The 22,588-nt window shown below is 35.0% G+C and overlaps 1 protein-coding gene and 1 long non-coding RNA gene across 2 annotated transcripts; both read right to left on the bottom strand.

The window, feature by feature from the left end:
* Positions 1-343: 343 nt before the first annotated feature.
* Positions 344-3,586, bottom strand: LOC113278200. The gene is made up of 4 exons (XR_003325359.1): positions 1,767-3,586; positions 1,506-1,657; positions 1,070-1,187; positions 344-648 (listed from the first exon to the last, which is right to left on the bottom strand). It is a non-coding gene; the product is annotated as an uncharacterized LOC113278200 (long non-coding RNA).
* Positions 3,587-6,284: 2,698 nt separating this feature from the next.
* Positions 6,285-10,605, bottom strand: LOC113283751 (F-box/kelch-repeat protein At3g06240-like). The gene is made up of 7 exons (XM_026533101.1): positions 8,788-10,605; positions 8,623-8,703; positions 8,372-8,464; positions 7,148-7,619; positions 6,981-7,058; positions 6,720-6,848; positions 6,285-6,545 (listed from the first exon to the last, which is right to left on the bottom strand). Exon 1 carries the CDS (start codon positions 10,038-10,040, stop codon positions 8,889-8,891), a length of 1,152 nt encoding a protein of 383 aa, XP_026388886.1. The 5' UTR covers positions 10,041-10,605; the 3' UTR covers positions 6,285-6,545; positions 6,720-6,848; positions 6,981-7,058; positions 7,148-7,619; positions 8,372-8,464; positions 8,623-8,703; positions 8,788-8,888.
* Between the last annotated feature and the right edge of the window lie 11,983 nt (positions 10,606-22,588).

Here is a 22,588-nt window from a genome sequence, read left to right as displayed (position 1 = left end):
CCACTGCTCTAGATTTTCTCTCTCCTATTTACTTGCTTCTCACCCAGAAAAAGATCTCTCCCTTTCCTTTGCAACTGAACGACTATTTATAGGGAAATACATAGTGGATGAAGCTAATCTGTCCTTTATTTTCGGATATGTCTTGCGACATTCTCGCAACCTTACAAATGTTAATCTCGCAAACTCTCTTATTTTCGTAGAATCATCACATTTTTCTCATGATTTTAGCTGACGTTATTTATCATGTCATTTCTAAAATTGTTCTGCGACGCTGTTGTGTTGTGTTGTTGATAATTTTGCTGAGGCATTATTGCTGCGAGACTCTGATCCTACACTTACATTGCCTGAGTTGCATATTATATCAATCCAACATTTTCAACTTATATTATCCATCGAGTTGGAAGATAAATTAAAACTTACGTAAATATTCAGCCAAATAGTCTGCCCAGCTACTCCGTTTCCTACTTATAAAATTAAAAGAGTTAGTATTGAAATGTTCCTCGATCTTTTCAGTCTGAAGCATAGTCCTACTCCTCCAGTACACAGTATTTAGATCTTTCTCCAAGAAGTCTATCACATTTTCGTTGTCATCAAATTGTCTTGTTCATGCTCTCTAGCCAATCTTGCTGCTGTTTTGCAAGCTCTTCCCTGCAAAATAACAGATCCTGCCTTTAGAGACTTGTGCAATTCCAATTAGGATGGTAAACATCACATTTGTTTAAATTGATTCTGTTTTCATTGGCAAGGTAAATATTTCTCCCATGTAAGAAAATTTGTTGGTTGTTGCTGTATCAAATTAATAATATCATTAGGACTAGGTTTAATTCCGTCGAAAACAACTCTACATCTATGATGGTGATTCTATGCTTATCTTTTGAAAAAAGAGATCTTCGCGTTTTATTGGCAAAAAGAAGAAGTCACAGAAAGCTTGATAAGTCTCGACTTATCTAAGTAGCATGAGTAGCAACTGCACTTGCTAACTTATAGGACTAATGTTTTTCATCCGGTAGAAAAGAATGCAACGAATTTCACACATTTTGAGAAACAAATGATCAAACATATGACGCACCTCCATTTTGTTTCGAGTGTCACTCGATCTTGAATTAACTCTCACCCAAGGTGCTATATCCTTAAAAGCATGTCCTGGAAGCTTCTCACATGCCCCTGAGACGTGCAATCAGCTCATCCTGCAACAGTTTCAAGGTACCAATATACATTCATAAAGAGAGTTATAAAGATAGTCATGTTTTCTTGAATTTTCAATGGTGTTTGTAAGTTTTAACTGTAAATAGGAATCTTTCTCATTGATACCGTACAAAGCTCACTAATCTAAACATCTCACTATTTCCTTGATGACAACAAGGTAAAAAAGCAAATACTTGGATGACAACATTCCTTTTCTTGATAAGTCGATATATACAATCAGCTCTTCTTTTAGCCTGAGACAGTAGCCTCTATGACCAGAGAATCACACAAGTAAAAGATGATAAAAAGAGAACACTAACCTGAGCATTAATGTGTTGTTGTAGGTGTTGATATGCCACTTGAGACTCGTGGAGCTTCCTCTGTAGTTCGTCATTACTAGCCACCAGTTGGGCGTTGATTCAAGTTCAGCATTACGGGCTTCAAGAACTGAGTTGCTTCTGTTCCTAAGAATCTAACAAACACAAACATACACACACTATAAGTTACATTGATAATTAGTAAGAATAACAGAGATACAAGAAACGAGGGATCTTGTAAGTTTAATATATGAAGCTACTTACCGTTCTTCCTCCGACATATGTACCAGAGTTTAATGAAACTAAGCTTTCTGAATAATTCTCTGCCGACATATACTTCACCCTTCATTTAATAGCACTCCCATGCTTTGGGTCATATAAAACTAGGTTACTCGGATCCATGAATAAAATAACGCCATCTTTAAAGGACCACATCAACCTCAAATCAGACAAACGAGAACAATATCTGTTAGTTATCATCTCATGGGTGATGGAATAACGTTTAGTCCATAATTTTGGATCTCCATGAACTTGCATTGCCCATATATCAAATGCATTAAGTTCACTTTTAACAAGTACACAAAGGCACTCTTCCAATGCCCCCCACAACAATAAGCTCTTTATGTTCTAGTTGTGGTTGAATTTCCTTAAATTTCTCGTTCCTAACATCCAAAGAGACGATGGAATGATTGAATTGCCTAAAGGTAACGGCTAACCAATGAAGATCTCCATTACAAACAACCCCAGACTTTTGATGGGATAAAGTGAAACTATAAGGTACTCGAAAGCTCTTCCATGAATCTGATGCTAACGAATAGACATGGACTAAAGAGCTCATTTCAATTTCTTTTTCATGGGAGGATACAACAAGAACAAACTTGTAATCATCAGCTGTGGGATCATAAAAAAAAGCAAATACATTTACGTCATTGTAACTGTAGCTTTTTGGTGCTTCGGACACTCTCTTGTATTCTTTGGTTGCTGGGTTCCAAAGGCAAAAGAATTGCTCCTTATTACAATTCTGACAGTCTTTAAACCATAGGCAGACACAACCATTACATGAACCACATAAATCAACATGACCTAAGTATTTAAATGGATAATCCACTTGATCTGCGTAAACATCAATCCCACTCAATGCTGAAGAAGAATACTGTTCAACAGCATTATGATTATCATCTTCAATTTCAGGCAGTAACAATGCTGATAATGAGTCATAACCAATTGAGTGTATTTGAATTCTGTTATCGTGGTGGCGACCACCAAACATGAGACAAGTATTGTTTTGTCTATGAAAATCAAGATGCATTTGCACGAAATCATCTGAATTAGAAATTAGGTTTAACCAACTCTTGCATACACATTTGCATGCTAATACAGATCTTACTGGTAGCCTTGAGATGATTGACTTGCAGATATCACCTGGAATCTTGCTGATTGACATTGCTCCTGTTTATCCTCCTTGCAAAGACACCACTTGTTTGCTGTGTTTTCCGGCTAGAAGAAAAGAAACTAACTAAAAAAATATTACAAATTCGTATCTAACCTCCACAACCCAACAATTCCGAAACCTCTTAGAAACTCGGAATGCCTCAATATCACTACCCAATCAATTTCATGTTTCTGATTTGAAGATTAGGCCACAAAACTCAAATCAAATCTTGAAAATTATCTCCGACTGTGACCAACTAACATTATAAGCATTCAAACATTCAAATTAAGAAAATCCCTAAAATCAAATTTGCTTAATCACTTAGAAACGGTATCCTTGGATATCTCTACCATTCATCTTCACAATAGTTGAACAACCCAGAAGTAAAAGATGGAAAAAGAAGTACCTATTGAGTGTAGAAATGGCTGATGTTGAAGTGTAACTGCTTAATCCTTAAACTCACAAATTTTCAAGTCTTGAATTGAAAAGAAAAACCCTGAAAATTCTAACCTGAGCTGATGAACTTGTAGAAACGGGTGATCTTGAAGAAGTACTTTTGGTAACTCAGTCGAATTATAAATTCACTTGATTGAATCTTGAGCCTAAACTGAATCTTGAGCAGCTGCAGGACGGAAAACCCTAAAACCCCAATTCGCAGTGAGTCTTCTTTGTTTGTTGCTCAAAACACCCAAATGTTGAAATATAAATGTGAGACAACTTTTTGACAAACGTTACCACACCACTGTAATTTTCATTATGGTAAAAAATAAATGGTAACTTTTACTGCCGGTGATGAAACCTGGACTCTAATGTCTTATGCTATCCTTCCTTCCCAAAACCAAAATCAAAGCTTTTGTCCCAGAACAAATCTAGGGTGGGCTAGAGACTATCTCGCGAAAAATTACCTTCACAAAGGTGTGGAAGAAATTTCTACGTCGGCCTGCCTGGACACAACTTGCACAAAAATGATATTTTGTGTGTCTAGAAGGACTCTGATGTTATTCTTCCGATCCATGAAAAGTGATATTTTCATTTATTTTTTTTAAGATTTTTTCCTACTTTTAGAAAAAAAGATGAAAAAATTTATTTATTTTTTCTCGAAAAAAAAAGCATTTATAAAATAAAAATGAAAAAGTTAAAGTATTGTTTTTATCAGGAGAATCACAGAGGTAGTATTACATTAATTCTACAAGTTTGAAATCAACGCCATATCCTTTCCGCACTTTTCGCTTGGAGTGGAATCCTCGAAGACGTTGTTTGATTTACACTTGGAATGCCATGAATCACAAAATCCCAAAGATGAGATTTTGTGGAATCCTTGAAGATGTTGTTTGATTTACACTGGGAATGCCATGAATCACTATATCCCAAATATGAGATTTTATTTTGGTTGATTAAGAATGAACCATGTTTTAGGGCATACAAAATGATTACCCTAACTAGGATGTGGTGATAACGGCTATTCAAGGATAGGAAAATTACTTAGTTACCCTCAATGAATTTATTAGTTTACTTATTTATCATTATTTTGTAAGTTATTTATTTTTCTTAAATATATTAAAAAAAAATTCTGTTTTTTCTTTTAATTTTAAAATTTTATGTTTTTGTTTTAAAGAATTTTTTTTCACTTTTTTAAATATATTTTCGAAGAAAAAAACTAATTATTTAAAAAATATAAAAATATTCAATTTTTTTAAAAAAATTAAATTTAAAAAATAATTGAATTTTTTTTTTATTTTAAGAAAATTAAATTTTAATTTTTTAAAAAGATTTATTTTAAAAAAAAATTGAAAAAAAAAATGTAAATGAGGGCAATTTTGGCATTAAGCAAAATATATGGATAAGAACTCTTAAGATTACTATCAAATATCCTATTTTTGTCTTTACATGGTATGCGCCAAGATATTTAGGTATGTCCTAAAATATGGTTCTTAAGAATCTGTAGTTATAATTTCAGCTATAACTAGTTTGGGATGTTTTGATATTTTTAAAAGAATGCGAAATTGGGGGATAAAAAAACTAACTGGGGGATGGAGGAAAAAAACAAAACCTGGATCCAAATATCAAATCAGGGTCACCTCTTATCTAAGTATTTTTTAAAATCCTAAACTACCCCTCACTAATCAGGTTCAGTGGTTAATAATAATTAGTAAAAATTTTAAGTATTTGTTAAATGATTAGTGTGTAGTTGCATCTGAGTGAATGATATGAGAGTAGAAAGATGGAATTTTTTTTTGAGAGGGAACTTTTTTTGGTGAAAGTGGAGGACGATTGTGAAGAGAGAATTGCTGCTAAGAGGTTGAAAATTTAATTTTTTTTCTTTGAATCCACCATTGTTGCAGCTGAAATAGCTCGGTGCCGGCATTGTATTAAACAGAAAAAACCATGCTGGCATTTGTTGGAAATTTTCATAAATGATTGCCACTATGTGGGGGGGGGGGGGGGGGGGGGGGGGGGTCGGGGGGCGTGGTACTCTTTAAAATTAGCTAATCAGTCCACTTCCGGTACAGTCAGTTAATTTTCGAGCATGGTGGTATCTATGCCGGCATAATATGTTGCTTAAATTTCTATGCCGGCACATGATGAAAAGTATCCAGGAAACTTCAAATTTTTTTCACTTGACTACCGGCATTGATAGATTTCTATCAAGCATGTTAGTTACCAAGTATGCCGGCACCGTTTTCCGGCATGGTCTTTATTAATTCCGGCATGATATTCATCACTTCATGCGATGTAAAATTTTTTTATTTCCGACATGGTCTTCATCACTACCGGCATGCTCTTCATATATGTCGGCATGGTCTTCATCACTACCGGCATGGTCTTCATATATGTCGGCATTGGTCTTCATCACTTCCAGCATGTCTTCATCACTTCCGGCATGGTCTTCATCAATACCGACATGGTATTCATCACTACCGGCATGGTATTCATCACTTCCGGCATGGTCCTCATCGCTTCCGAATGATAAAAAAAAATCGTTTTCAAGGGAGCGAGGAAATGGGGAAAATTTAAAAGGGAAGAGAATTTGAAAGGGAGTGGGGAAAATTTAGAGTTTGAAAGGGAGTTGGGAAAACTCTAATTTGAAAGAGAGGGAGATAAATGAAGATATGATTTTGTTTTTTGATTTTAAGTTTTAAGTATTTTGATTTTTATTTTGAGCAAAGGGTATTTTAGTATTTTCATACCAAAAATCACCCCTTAACGCACGCCATGGGTTGGGGGAAGTAATCTGTATCCCCTATTAATTTTTTTATCCCCCAATTTCGCATTCTTTTTATACTGGCCCATTGGGCTCAGTTTGCAGAAGCAGGCACCATATGAAGAAGATGAAGCAAATGTTCCATCTGTTTCAGCAGAAATGCTAGGCACTCATCTATGGCTCCCATATTATACAAGCCAACTTTCTAAAATATCGTAGATTCGATGTTTATATATAGGGTATGGTAAACGAAGGTTGTAATGCATATCTAGGGAGTGCAAGAAACAAAGTAGAAACTGAGGTGGTGCACGTCTTGGAGGCGTAGTAGCATTGAATCATTCCTTGTGTAGAATTTAGCAGAGAGTATGTTTCCCTGCCATTAGATCGTACAAAAGCCAGTCGAATCATCCTGCAGTACAAATAAGAAAAATACACTAAGAACCAATTTAGAGATCAGAATGATCTTCTGTTTATTTCTAAAGGGGATATCTTAGGATTTTATGGGCACGGTAAAAAAGTAACAAGAAGCATGAGATCAAAAAAATGGCTCGACCTGGCCAATTAGCAAAAGCAGCAGACTTACACGACTAATGTTTTCATTCGGTGGAAAAGAATGCACCCAATTTCAGACATTTTGCGATACAAGTGATGAAATATATCACGCACCTGCTTCTTCTTTTCAAATGCCCCTGAGAGGTGCAATAAGCTCATCCTGCAAAAGTTTCAAGGTATCAATCATTCATAATGATGATAATAAAGATCGTCAGGTTCTCTTGAATTTTCAATGGTGTTTGTAAGTGGCCAAAGCAGTTAAAACAACATATGACGGGTTTTTGATTGTTACCTTCTTTCCTTTTACCATCAAACCTCTTTCTTTTAGAAGGTCGCGCAGCGTCTTTACGGTCATTGTTTGATAAGTGTCCTTGGATGTGGAGTGAGTTTTAGATCCCTCTATAAGAAAAACAAACAAACAGAAAAAAAAAAGGGGGGGGGGGGGGGGGGTGCTATTACTTGGAACTGTAATCGGAACATCCTTCCGCATTCGATGTAAACATCCGTAAGCAGGAACCATACACCAGAGAAAGTCCTATTGTCATAGCACTAGTTTGTAACCATCAACTGACTAAAGTGCATATCCTCCCAAACACATCACAGGAAGTAGCCGGTTTTTTTAGAATAAACATCTTTACAAAAGACAGAAAAGAGTAGACTAGTCGACAAAGAAAGTTTGCAGACACGATAACTAATGCATTTACCTCCGGAACCAAATACAGCAAGAGAGTGAAGAGACAATGACAAATATTGATATAAAACATAAAGATTGTCTCAAATAACCAATTCATACCTTTGATTTGGTAAGGCTCCGGAGTACCACCAGTCGGCAATTCTCAGCTCTCTGCTGCATAGTAACACTCTCATCATGGAAATTTGTGCTTTCTCCAGGACTTGATAACATGGCTGGAACCACCTTCGAGGCCCTCCTCTATAAACAATTATTTACAAAATTTTAGCTTTTACCAATTTTTTCCACATTAAAGTCCACGGTGATTTTCTTCGTGTTCACAAAGTCTAATTCACAGACAAAGATTCACGGTACTTTCAAAATCAAACGAAGTTAATTCTGTCAATTCTACAAAACTATTTATGATAGAGGTATGTCAAAAATGATTTTGAAGAGAACCAACATTTGCGGGTAAGACAAACATAAGACGAAAAAGACAGATATTAAAGACAGCGAATTGGTAAGCCTGGCAATAGAATCGGGTAACATTTCAACATCTGAAAAAGAGAGATTAAGATGACGCAGATTTTTCAAACAACAAAATCCTTCGAGAATGTTATGAACATTTAGGCATCGGTGAAGACTGAGAGTTTGCAGATTGTAAATTGACTAATGTAATCAGCTTGAACATTTGTAATTCTAGTATAGTCGAGCCTGCTGGGGTCAAGTTACCTATAAACTCAAAACTGGAAGAAGGACTTTCTTGTATATCATGATTTTCATCTTTAAGAAAATTCAAAAAAAAAATCTTAAAACAAATTAAAAAGCGAATTGGAATTGGGAAGCAAATACTTCTCTAAAGAAAGAATTAGAAAGGGTATATATAGCACGGAAATGCTTCATAATTACCGGACACGTATGCAGAATAGTATTTTCCTTGCAAAATATTATGTCCCAACATTAACAACAGCCATTTGAAAAACAATATATAATTGGGAATTAGACAAACTTACGGTATTATATTGATGTTCCTCCTTCCTCTTTCGACCATTTTTCTTAGTCATAGCAGTTTCTTCTAAATCGTCTTTCTTACTCTCTGCTTCTTTCTGCAGAATCAAAATCACATAGCCATGAAGAAAACCCGAAATTTCTTTACCACAAAACGAAACCAACAAGCTATAAGAAAAAAAAACTTGGATGCCAACATTTCTTTTCTTGTTAATTCGATTTGCAGAAACTCACACAAGTAAAAGATGACACAAACCTGAGCTACTTGAGACCCGTGAAGCTTTGTTTGTAGTTCAGCATTACGTGCTTCGAGAACCGAGTTCCTGATCCTAAGAATCTAAAAATCACAGATACACACACTATAAGTTAATGAATAATAATAACAGAGATACAAGAGACAACACATACTGTAATTTAATACCTCAAGCTCCGTGTAAGAACTATTTGCCGTTCTTCCTCCAACATAGGTCCCAGAGTTTAATGACACTAAACTTTCTGAATAATTCTCTGCAGACAGATAGCTCAGCTTACATATAATAGCTCTACCATGCTGTGATCATATAGATATAGCTCAACCGGATCCGTGAATAGTATAACACCGTTTTTAAAGGACCACATAAACTTCATAACAGTGCCATAAGAACGAATTCTACTAGTTATTATCTCATGGGTAACGGTATAACTTTTAGTCCATGATTTTGGATCTCCATAAACTTGCATTGCCCATATGTTAATATCATCATTTTCATCTTCAACGACTACACACAGGCGATCTTCCAGTACCCACACAAGAGAAAGCTGTAAACGTCCTAATGGTGGTTCGATTTCTTTGAATTTCTCGTTTTTAATATCCAAAGAGACAATAGAATAATGGGTTCCCAAGGAAAGCCAATGAAGATCTCCATTAAAAAGTACCCCAGATTGTTGAGCAAAATAATAGAAATCATAAGGTGTTAGAAAGCTTTTCCATGAATCTGATGCTAACGAATAGGCATGAACTAAAGATCTGATTTCATTTGTTTTATCTTCAGAGGATACAGCAATTATAAACTTGTAATCATCAGCTGTGGGATCATAAACAAGAGCATGTAGTGTGATGTCCTTACCCCAGTAATTGTATCTTTTGGGTGCTTCAGATATTCTCTTGTACTCGTTGGTTGCTGGGTTCCAAAGACAAAAGAATTGCTCCTGATCATCACTCCATTTGTCGGCATGAAACCATATGCAGAGAATACCATTACAAGAACCAAACAAATCCACAGTAAGACCTGAATTTTTAAAAGGATGATCCATCTGTCTAGTATAATCACTTGAGGATGAATAATCCATTTCAACATCATCATTATTATCTTCAATTACAGGCATTTCAACATCATTAATATCATTCTCAGCTTCAATTTTAGGCAGTAATAATGATGCTAATGAGTCATAACCAATTGAGTGTATTTGAGTATCATTCCTGTCTTCTTCATCAATACGACGTCCAAACATGAGACGAGTAGAGTTTTGTCTATGAAAATCAAGATGCATTTGCACAAAATCCGGATCAGAAATTAGGCAAGAAATTACTTTTAACCGACTCTTGCATACACATTTGCATACTAATACAGATTTGACTGGTAACCTTGAGATGATTAACTTGGAAATATCACTTGGAATTTTGCTGAGTGGCATCTTGTTTATCCTTAAACAGTCTAGAGATTACTATAGGGACACTACTTGTTTGCTGCTAGAAAAATCTCTCAAAAATTCCCAAACCTCTTAGATTCTCCAATTTCAATTGTAACCAATTAAGCATTCAAATCAATTAGCAGGACTATCCTTAAATCCCTTTGCTGATGAACAGTAAAACCCAGAATTAAAAGATGGAAAAACGAAGTACCTATTATTTGAGTGCAGAAACGGCTGATCTGATCTTCAAGAGCAATTGCTTAAACCCTAAACTCACAAATTTGGAAGTCTCGAACCGAAAATCCCAGAAATTCTAAACTGATATGATGAATTCCCTTTAGTGACAACTCTAATAAACTTTCCAACTCTTGAACGGATGAATCTTGAGAAGAACTGAAAACCTAAATCCCCAATTTGCAATGTATTGCTCAAAATCCCCAAATGTTAAAGTGGTATGATGCGAAAATCATAAAATATTTCAAACCAACCGCTAGAAACAAGTAACCAAATGCTTAAACCTTGTCCACTCTTGAATCAATCGATCTTGAGCACAACTGAAAACCCTCAACTGAATTTGCAGACGAAGCAATATTTGTTACTTAAAATCCCCGTGTGTGGAGTTCACAATAATCGAGCGTGTTAGTCAAGGTCAGTCGATTTGACCTTGACTTTGTCGTCTGCACTTCATTTCTCAATGCTGCTGAAAATGCTTTCCAATGGGGCTAAAGAACAAAGTGAATTTCAAAGCTTATGGAAATGTACGCCCAAGCTAAAGAACAAAGATTCAAGAAAAGTGTTTCTTTTGGAAACACTACCAAAACCCCAACAAACTTCATAGTTATGGCTTTCAATTTAGTTAGTAGATTGGGTAACATTATAGCAACTGCAATTTCTAGATTATGTAACAAATCCATTATTAATGATAAATGGATAATGAAAACCTCACATACCTGATCAACCTCGTATATATGTGAGAATATCTAATCTGGCCTTTGTATTACCATAATACTTAAAATTCTTTCGAGTTTCTAAGTGTTATTTTTCGTATTAAAATAAAATTCATTTATCAATATCATTTTTCATTTCTACAATGACATTCTTTACGTGGTATTGGATTCTTGATCGATCATAATATTTCGTTATATCAATTTAACATTCAACTAAACATCATCATCAACATCAATTAAACATTTGTGTTCTACATCAAATTAAACAGAAAATGTTTAGGTTTTTGAAATCTTTATCTCACATCTAATTTTATCATCTTTTTTTTTGTTTGTCTTTTGATATCAATATTCAACGGAAACTACTAGAAGCATGGCACACGGCAATCATCACAACAATTTTACTCAAAATCCATGCGCCATTAACTTTTAATTCTTCCGCCGCTACTCAATGTGATCCTTCTCTGCAATTTTCTCTACCTTTTACAAATATTTCCGATTTGTTTCAACAGAACATGCTGGTGACAATTACTTGTTGTTACGAGATCAGTTTGAGTCGAGCTTAATCTCTATTAATTTGTTTGGTTATGTTAATGATGAAATTCAAGAACCGCTGAGAGAGAGTTGTTGATGGATCTATTAGGGTGAGGTTGATCGTTTTTTCGCAAGTTGTTTCAAAGCAACATTTACTGATACGGTTTCTGGAGATGTTTTGGTCTCTCATCGGCTCGTGATATTTGGTTAATCTTGGAAACAAGCTTCAAAAATCAATTCTCAGCACGTCGGAATATGCTATGAAATTAGTTTAGTGGTGTTCGAAAAGGAAATTTATCAATTCTTGTTTACTTGTATACTATCAAGTTTATAGTTGATTCTTTTGATGGTATTGGTGAACAGGTTAGTGAGAATGATCTCACTATGTATGTTTTAATGGTTTAGGAGCATATGATAAGTTCGTTATATATGCAAATAATAGAGAATCACCTTTCACATTTGCTAAATTGAAACCACGTTTAATGAATGAGAGAAGTGGTTACTTGACCAAGTACATGATATGTCTATGGTTTTTTGTTCCACATATTTATCCTCCTTTTTCCAGCACAAATTTCAATAACTATGGTGGTGGTAGAAAAGGAAAACCTAGGCCTAATTCTAGTAACTTTGTGAATAGTCCTTATCAATTTGTTTCTACTTCTTCCCAAGGTGGTAATACTCGTGGTTATTCTGTTGGATCTACAAATATAAGTGGACTACTAATTTTGGTGGTGGAGGACGTCAAATTGATTACTCTCGGGTTGAATGTCATATTTGCAGAATCTTTGGTCATTTTTATAATAGATGTTATTATAGATATGCTCAGAAAAGAAGCAAAACAATTCTCAATTTTATCATGTTGCTCTTGAGATTTTCATATATTTGTCTCTTTCTGCAAATTTTTCTTTTATAGAACAAGTTTAAAAAATAAAACTTTTGTTTCTCCTGTAAAATTGGTTCATCAAAATAAAAGATTTGAATTTTACACAGCTATATATATGATATATTATTAACAATTTTGCACATAATATGATGTGAGTCATACTAAATATTATATGTGATACCCGTGATTCACATATATCATAAAGTTAATTTTTTCTTATCGTTAGACACTAACATCAAATGGTATCTATTAGAACAATGCATCTTGTTTTGTTACCAAATCAGAAATATTAGCTTCTACAAAAGAATAATACCTTAAAAGAAACAAATTAGTAAAACAAACATTACTTTTACCTATGCTATTCTTTTTATCTATAAAAACAAATAGCTTCTAATATATTTACCTATATTTATTTTTTCAACGCAACAATATATGAATAAATTTTTAGATCTCCATTTTTTCAATGCAACAATAAAAAGCCCATTATACTATGACAAATGCCTTTGAAACATCATGTTTTATGGCAATACCTCCATCTTTAGCTTTTCTTTTTTCAAGAAACCAATCATCTCATGAGCAATTACAATATTGTCATGTTTGAGTCTACCAGATAGGAATACTGTTTGATCAGGAGCAATAACTTTATGAAGAAATCTTTTTAATCTAGATGCAAGTAATTTAGATATGATTTTATAAGCAACATTTCATAGACTTAAAGGTCTAAAATCAACTGAACTTTTAGAACATGAAGATTTACGAATGAATGTAGTAAAATTATGATTAAGTTGCTTCAAGATATGCTGAGATCAAAGAATGACCTAACCATATTTATTACATCTTGTACTACAATATCCCACATCAACCGAATAAAACCCAGCTGGGAAACCATCTAGCCTCGGAGTAGTCCAAGGTTTCCTATTAGAGTCCGTAGTCAAGTAATCCGATGCATCTGCCATAAATACTAACAAATCTCGATGTTGTTGTGAAATGTCCGTACATCAATTTGATACTCGTTACAATTGAAGAGAGCCCATCAAGTTTGGTTTTCTGGAGAACACTGGCTGATACCGATAGATGTGTAACCGTTATTATGAATTGATAAAAGGTTTTATAAATTGCGTAATAGTAGACCAGTATTCCTACATACCTCATCACGATGATCCAAATCCCCTCTGATACTGCAACCGATACGGATGGAAGTAATATTTTGTTACCAAATCAGAAATATTAGCTTCTACAAAAGAATAATACCTTAAAAGAAAAAAATTAATACAACAAACATTACTTTTACCTATGTTATTTTTTTTATCTATAAGAACAAATAGCTTCTAATATATTTACCTATATTAATTTTTTCAACGCAACAATAGATGAATAAATTTTTAGATCTCCATTTTTTCAATGCAACAATAAAATCTCATTCTACTATGACAAATGCCTTTGACATATCCAGTTTTATGGCAATACCTCCATCTTTAGCTTTGCTTTTTTTCAAGAAACCAATCATCTCATCAGCAATTACAATATTGTGATGTATGAGTCTACAAGATATGAATATTGTTTGATTAGGAGCAATAATTTTACGAAGAAATCTTTTTAATATAGATGTAGGTAATTTGGATATGATTTTATAAGCAACATTGCATACACTTAAAGGTATAAAATCAACTGAACTTTTTGGACATGAAGATTTACGAATGAGAGTAGTAAAATTATGATTAAGTTGCTTCAAGATATGCTGAGAATCAAAGAATGACCTAACCATATTTATTACATCTTGTACTACAATATCCCACATCAAACGATGAAACCCATCTGGGAAACCATCTGGACTTGGAGTAGTCCAAGGTTTCGTATTAGAGACAACTTTATTAACTTCATCATGTGTTGGAATGGCAACGAGCATACTATTGTCATCAACAGATATACAATAAACAACATTATTTAGATATCTAAAAGGATTATGATGATTAGTAGTTTTGCTCGTGCTAGAAAAATGATGCAATAGTTCATCTGCAATATCCTTTCTCTCTCGGTAAGCCACTCAACTACTATATTCTAAATTGAGTCAATCCGAGTTTCTCTTCTCCAAAAATTAATTTTTTTTAATGAAAATAGGCAGTGTTCCTATCATCAAATTTCAGATGATCATCTATATTTCTTTGTTTCCAGATATCTTGCTATGCATCATACCAAAATTTAAGTTTCTCAGTTAACTCTCTAATATGATTAGAGTTTTGAGATCCTCTATTTTCTAGTTAAAGCTGCAAATTAAGACTGAGTTTTGTTTATTTGAGTTGTAGTGTTACCATAATGAATATGATTCCAGTCTCTAAGAATATGTTCAGTCTCAAAAAAAGCTTTTAGTAAGCCTATAAGCATGTGAGCCATTATCTTGACAACCCCATTTACTTTTGATTAAATCTGAGCAGGAATTATCATTAAATCAAGACCAATTAACTCTAAAAGGATTTTTTAGTAGTATTGTCCATTCTAGAAGTGACAAGCATAATGGGGCAATGATCATTACCTTGATAGGTAAGATATACAGAGTATCATTACTATAATATTGATGCCAATGAATACTAACACATGCTCTATCTAGTCTTTCCAGAATCAATTCCTCTCAATTTATTATATTGGTCCAAGTATAGGGATTCCCTATATAACCCATGGTATGAAGACCTCTACTTTGTATCAACGCATTATAATCATCAAGATCAGATTAAGATCGAATATTTCCACCTTATTTTTCACCTGAAACTAATATGAAATTCATGTCTCCTATAAGAATCCAACTATTATTATGAGAGTTTTTGATGTCGTCTAGATACTTCCATTGAGCAAACCTATCATTACCATTTAAGCTCCATACATAAAGGATATTAGAGAAGCATTGTTTCTAAAATCAAGTTTAACTAAACAGTTCATGATGTTATAATTAATATCCACCACATTAAGATCCATTACATCCTTCCATATAAGACATAGACCACCAGAGAAAACAATGGGATATGAAAGATAGTATTTTGAAATTTAAATCTAGCTGTCAAGAACTATATTTTTTCAAGTTGGTTTTTGGTTTCAGATAAAAAGATGATATATGGATTATGGGCTCTTATTAAAGATTGAAGAGGTTCTTAGTATCTTTATTTCCAAATCCACAGACATTCCAAGAGAGGATTTTCATGTTGTAAAATTTGTTTTTGTAGACAACAAAGTGAGATATATAGTTATAACTTAAAGAAAAAGATATAACAAAAATAAAGAAATTAGAGATTACATGGTTCTCTCTATCTGTTTTGCTAAAGTATGATTGGGAGATGCATAAACGATATAGGTGGAAGACTAGTAGTTGTAGGATTAACCCAGATTATTTTATTTTTGAAAATCTTTGGTTCTGATAAGTTATCATCTATATCTGTCAAATATATTTTTATTGGTCATAGTTTTTATTTTATAGGAATATGAGCGCTACAATCCAGTTTCCAGAAAAACACATATCTCCCGACAGGTTATTTTTGATGAGTCTCAACTTTATTTTCCTTCTTCTACTACATCTTTTCAACTAATTCAAGAATATTTTCCCATTATTTCACCATGTCCTCCTAGTACTATTACTACTAGATTAAGTCATGGAATCTCAAAAGAAAAACTTTTTCCCGATTACATTGCTTATGTAAATGTTAAGCATCCCATTTTTTATGCTTTTGCTTCTCTTTTTAATAGTCATCCTAAGCCCAAGACATTTAAAGCAGCTTCTAAGGAACCAAAATGGTTCGTTTCTACGAGGGATGAGAAAGTTGCTTTGGATAATAATGGTACATGGGATCCCGATCAACCCACACCTGACATGAATCTGTTGGGTTGTAAATTGGTTTATAGGGTTAAATTGAATGCAAATGGCTGTGTAGATGGATGTAAGTTTGGCTTGTTTCTAAAGGATTTAATCAGCTAGATGATATCGATTATACATAACTTTTAGTCATGTAGTTAAGTAACAATAAGAAGAGCAGTTCGATGCGTCAAATGTTTTTCTTAGTGGGGATTTACAAGAAAATGTCTATATGCAACAACCTCCGGACTTAACCAACTGGCATTAGCCCAGTTGGCCTTCTCGCATCTTTGGAGCTTTTAGAAAAGGAAAATAGATTAGACTGTAAGCCTTGTGACACGCCAGTTGCTAAGACACATATGGCTTATATTCATGATGGTACTTTACTGGCTGATTTGCTGGAGTTTAGAACTATTGCAGGAGGATTGCAGTATCTCAGTCATCTAGGTACTTTACTGGCTGATTTGCTGGAATTTAGAACTATTGTAGGAGGATTGCAGTATCTCACTCACACTAGCCTGACATTTGTTTTGGAGTCAATCATACCAATCAATTCACGTATGCTCCTACAAGTTTTTGTTGGGATCAATTGTTTGAAATACCGCTTAACCTAATACTTTACTAGTCGTAGCTCCCAATGTCCCATAAAAAAAGCCATTTAAAGCAAAAAACAAAATGAGGTCCCAAACACACCCAAGGTAGTCTCGACATTTGCTGGCGCGGAGTACTAAAATGAGCAAATAAAAATCCGGAAGGCGGGATTTTCCTGGGATTTGTCATGTTATAAGAATTCAGTTTCAGCTTTGATTTGATTCAGAATCAGGATAGTTTGGGCTGTTTTAATATTTTGATTGTAGCCCATTGGGCCCGACATGGGATAGAATAAAAAAACAAGAACAAATTGAAAAGACATATGAAGCAGATGAACCGGATGTGCCATGTATCTTTGTTTCAGCAGAACTGCAGTGCGCTTCTAAAATTAAAAAGTAAAACAGTTGATAGACTGTAGTAGAGTCGATTTCCATATAGGGTTTGGTAAACAAAAGTTGTAATACATTAATTCCTAGAGAGTGCAACAAAGTAGAAACTGAAGTGGTGTGTGTCTTGGAGGCGCAGTAGCTTTGGATCATTCCTAATGCTGAATAGAGCATATGTTTCCCTGCCATTAGACGCACAAAAGTCAGTCGAATCATCTTGTGGTACAAATAGGACAAGTATAGTATGAAGCAATTTAGAAATCAGAGTTTAAATACATTAACTCCACTTGCAACTGCACTTGCTGACTAACGTTTTCATTTGGTTGAAAAGAATGCACCAAATATTGCACACTTTTGAGATACAAGTGGTGAAACATATATAACACACCTGCATTGTTCTATTTGCCCCTGAGACGTGCAATCAGCTCATCCTGCAAAATTTTCAAACTATCAGCCATTGAACCACATATATTCGTCCCGTTCTCTTGAATTTTCAACGATGTGCGAAAGTTATATAAGTAAATGGGTCTCTTTCACATTGAAACACAAGAAATGACAGGTTTTTGATTGTTAGATTCTTTCCTTTCACCATCAAACCTCTTTCCTTTAGAAGGGCGCGCAGGCTCTCTACAGTCAGCGTTTGGTAAGAATCTTCAGAAGTAGAGTGATTCTTAGATCCCTCTACAAGAAAACAAAAACAAACAGAAAAAAGGGTATTACTTGGACATGTAATTGGAACATCATCCTGTCGTCAGGAATTTCCCCTGCGTCTAGATAGTTCACTGATAATTATGAAAATTTGAAAATACTAGTGCACGAGAATGCAAAAAATCAGCTGGTTGTATGGGCATTGGGAAAAATTGTTTGTTTAACCTCATCTGCTAGATAAATCCTTAACACTGAAAAGTTAGTTGATCTAGTCCAACAAGTGCATGCTTAAGTTTTGTGATTTTTCACTCAGTACTATCCACCAGACTATGGTAGAGAGGCAGCAGGCAGCGTTGAAGCAGAGTGTTATACCCAAATCAGAATTGAGCAATTTCAGTTGGGGAAACCAAGTTCAGTTAACAGGAAACAGGCATAAAGGGACAGGAATAGTATCATACACATAGAGAGAAGAAAGCAAAAGGTAGATAATCTAATCTAAAGCAGAAACACCAAAGTAGAAGACATGCAGCGAAGTTATCAGAGTGGGTTTCATGACTGACAAGGTCAATATTAGGAGATAATATATGAGAGTCTATATTTAGGAGATATGCACATTAAGTTGTGAGAGTTATATTAGGAAAGTGTCTATTGCTTCCGCGCGTTTATGCTCTCCTCTCTCTTGCTCGATCCTTAACATGGTATCAGAGCGAGGTGAGAGGAAGAGAGAGGAGAAGGAGAAAGAGATATAGAAGTTCTATTATTTTTCGTTTTAGGGTTAAAAAAAAAAAAATCGTTGTTTTGGTTGCTGTTTGCGTGAAGAAGAAAGAAGTTGAAGGTTTGTCAAGCCTTGTTGTTGTTGCTGAAGTGTTCGTTGGTAATTGAATCACGTCTGTGAGTTCAATATGTCAAAGATGGGCTGTTGATTAAGTGCTAAGGTCATCGCCGGTAAAACATTGGTTAAGGATCGAGCAAGAGAGAGGAGAGCATAAACGCGCGGAAGCAATAGACTACATTGATAATAATCTTGGTATCAGAGCAAGGTGAGAGGGAGAGAGGAGAGAAAGAGTTAGAGGATGTTCGGTGGTAAAGAATTTCCGTTTTTGTTTGTGCTGCGTTGGTGAGTCTTCACCAGGATTCGAGAGTTTTAAAAGAAGAAGTTAAATAAAATAAAAAAAAAAAGTCCAGTACGTGAGATTCCAACCCTAGGGTTTGAGAAGAGATGCTGAAAAGAAGAAGTTTAATACACTGAGCCTGTAACGAAGGTGATGCTGCAGGAAATCCGAAATCAAGATGGGATTCGAGAGTTAAGCTGTTGTAGCAGTTTGTGATTCTCGTTGCTGTTGATTGCGAACTGGTGATGGCAGACGAGCTTTGTGCTAGGTTGAAGCACGAGTTGTTGACTGCTATTATAATTCTTTGAAGAGAACCAAGTTGTGCTGATGAAGAATGAAGTTGGTTACAACAAGTTGATGGTACTGGTTTAGGGTTTAACGAGAAGATTCCGTTCAAGAATTTTCAGGCGAGAGGAACATGTTGCTTTCTTTACCGACTGGTGGTAACTGCTGAGGTTTAAGTGACGGTGATGGAACTATGGCAGTGATGTTGAGCTGCTGGTGTTTTGTGGTACTCGGTGATGGAAGATGAAGCAACTAAGGGTTCGAAAAAGGTTTCGCTGTCGTTGAGTACGTTGTTGAAGGAGAAGGCATTGGTGAGATCTGTGTTGTGCTAACAGAAAATTACTTGTTACTGCATACGGAGCTTAGTTGTTGAGCAGTGGAGATTCGATGGTACATGGCAGTAGTGACGACGACGGGAGATGGCAATGAAGACGTGTTAGCTGATGGAGTTGGTACTCCAGGTCCGTAAAAAAAAAAAAATTATTGTTACAGAAGAGAAGAACAGTTATAGAAGCGTAACTAAAGGTTGTTATAGATGAATAGTCACAGTTTGTGATAGTAAGCGTGACGAAAAGTTTTATAACAGCGTAAGTAGTGTGAAAGTTTGTGGCAGAAACTTGGAAGTCTTACAAAGTGTGGCAGACTTTGTGTTAGTTATTGCTTGTGGCAGAAGCATAACAAGAGAAAGATTGTGAGAAAATTTAAAAAAAAAAGAAAAAAAAAAGTGTGAAGGTTTCGCAACAAAAGCGTGATTGGAACAAGAGAAGAAAAAACAACAGTCATGTTGTGAAGAGAAAAAAAAAAGAAAAAAAAACAATCACCAAGAGGTGATGAGAAAAAGAACAACAATAGTAGGTTAAAATCCTATGAGTTGTCGAGAGAGTACACAAAGTATTCTTTCGAAGAAACCAAGAAACCAAGAGTACAAGAAGTATTCTACCAAAGAAATGAAGGGGACCGTAATGTCCTTAAACTACAAAGATGGGACCGAAACGTCCTTAAACTACAAAGAGGAGCGAAACGTCCTTAAACTAAAAGATGGGACCGTAATGTCCCTAAACTACGAAGAGGACCGAAATGTCCTTAAACTACGAAGGGGACCGTAATGTCCTAAAACTTCCGAAGGGGACCGAGATGTCCTAAAACTATGAAGATGGGACCGAAATGTCTTTAAACTACAAAGAGGACCGAAATGTCCCTAAACTAAGAAGATGGGAACGAAATGTCCTTAAACTACGAAGGGGACCGAAACGTCCTTAAACTACGATCTGAAGATTTTTTTCACAAAAGTGTTGAAAAAAAAAAGAAGAAAACTGAAGTTAAATTTCTTTTGTCCAAGATGGGCATTCGTGATCTACATGCTCCATCTTGAGGGAGGGTATTAGGAGATAATATATGAGAGTCTATATTTAGGAGATATGCACATTAAGTTGTGAGAGTTATATTAGGAAAGTGTCTATGTTTAGAGTTTGATCTTAGTTAGGAAAGTACCTTGAATGGTCGTCAAGTTTGTGAACAATATAAATAGGCTGTTGTGCCATGAAAGTTGACATACCGAATTATTATCAATGTAGTCTATTGCTTCCGCGCGTTTATGCTCTCCTCTCTCTTGCTCGATCCTTAACAGTCACAAAACAAGAACAGGTTCATAAAGGAATACAGTATCTGAGGTCGCATGTATGACAGATATCAAAATTTGAGAAAGGCGCATAAACCTAGTTTGAGGAAGAACCTCAAAGATAACCATACAGACTTATGTCATACTACTAGTATGTCTATATTCAAAATGAGTGCGTCTGTCTGACTTGGGACACATATAACTCACCATTTCACAGCAAGGATACTTCCTACCAGCTCCTAATTATGACTAAAAAACATCTTACTGCAGCTTTCGAAATTCCATTTGCCAAGAATGCATGAGAAGCATCCCTAGTATATTGCAGGTTTTCATAGAAGAACCAATACAATGGTTTTGGTATATATATTCCTGAGTCTATCTGGAACAAAAACAAATGCCCATAAAAGAGAGATTTCGTAGTTAATTCTAAACCATTCCAGTAGTATATAAACACCCTAAACACAATTATATTCTAAATCGTTCCAGTAAGGTTAACCAATTTATACCTTTGATTTGGTAAGGCTCCAGAGTACCGCCAGTAGATAATAGAACATAGGTAGCTTGCTCACGTGCTTCGAGTTCGGTATTACGTGCTTCAAGAACTGAGTTTCTATGCTTAAGAATCTAAAAATCACAAATATATACACACTATAAGTAAAATTGGTAGTTAGTAAGAACAACAAGGATAGACGAGTAAATGCAAACTGTAAGTTTAATACCTCAAGCTCCGTGTACGAACTATTTGCGGTTCTTCCTCCGACATAGGTACCAGAGTTTAATGATACTAAACTTTCCGAATAATTCTCCGCCGACAGATATTTCACCTTACATTCAATAGCTCTTCCATGCTCTGGGTCATATAGATATGGGTAATGATTATACTCCGTGAATAGAATAACACCACATAAACCTCAAAAATGAGCAACACACTCAATTGTACAAGTTATTATCGTATGGGTAAACTGTATAACGTCTAGTCCACGAATTTGGATTTCCATAATCTTGCATTGCCCATATTTCAATATCATCATTATCTCCTCGAACAAGTACACAAAGTCACTCTTCTAATACCCCCACAACAATAACCTGAAACCATCCCAGTGGTGGTTGAATTCTTTGAATTCCTCGTTTGTAACATCCAGAGAAACTATGGAAACATCGGTACCCGAGGGAGCCCAATGAAGATCTCCATTGAAAAGTACCCCAGATTTTTGGGACGAATAATAGAACTTATAAGGTGTTACAAAGCTTTTCCATGAATCTGATGCTAACGAATAGACATGAACTAAAGAGTTCATTTCATTTGTGTCATCTTCAGAGGATGCAGCAATCAAGAACTTGTAATCATCAGTTGTGGGATCATAAAAAAAAGCATGTAGTCTGATTTCGTGGTGTCTATATCTCTTTGGTGCTTCAGATATTTTCTTGTATTCGCTCGTTGCTGGGTTCCAAAGACAAATGAATTGCTCCTGATCATCCTGATTGTCATGAAACCATAGGAAGACACAACCATTACAAGAACCAAATAAATCAACCGCAAGACCTGAATCTTTAAATGGATAATCCTTTTGAGCTACATAACCATCAATCTCTCTCAATGTTGATGATGAATCCTCACTCGATGTGGACAATGAATAACCCATTTCAACATTATCATTCTCATCTTCAATTTCAGGAAGCAATAATGATGCTAACAAGTCATAACCAATTGAGCA

The sequence above is a fragment of the Papaver somniferum genome, chromosome 5 (assembly GCF_003573695.1).
Source record: "Papaver somniferum cultivar HN1 chromosome 5, ASM357369v1, whole genome shotgun sequence".
NCBI lineage: Eukaryota > Viridiplantae > Streptophyta > Magnoliopsida > Ranunculales > Papaveraceae > Papaver > Papaver somniferum.
The sequence above is the reverse complement of the archived record's forward strand: the minus strand, read 5'-3'. Positions and strand labels throughout refer to the sequence as shown.

What these genes read in the sequence shown, in the direction of transcription:
- LOC113283751 (XM_026533101.1), bottom strand. Translation starts at nt 10,040, where the DNA reads ATGCCACTCAGCAAAATTCCAAGTGATATTTCCAAGTTAATCATCTCA.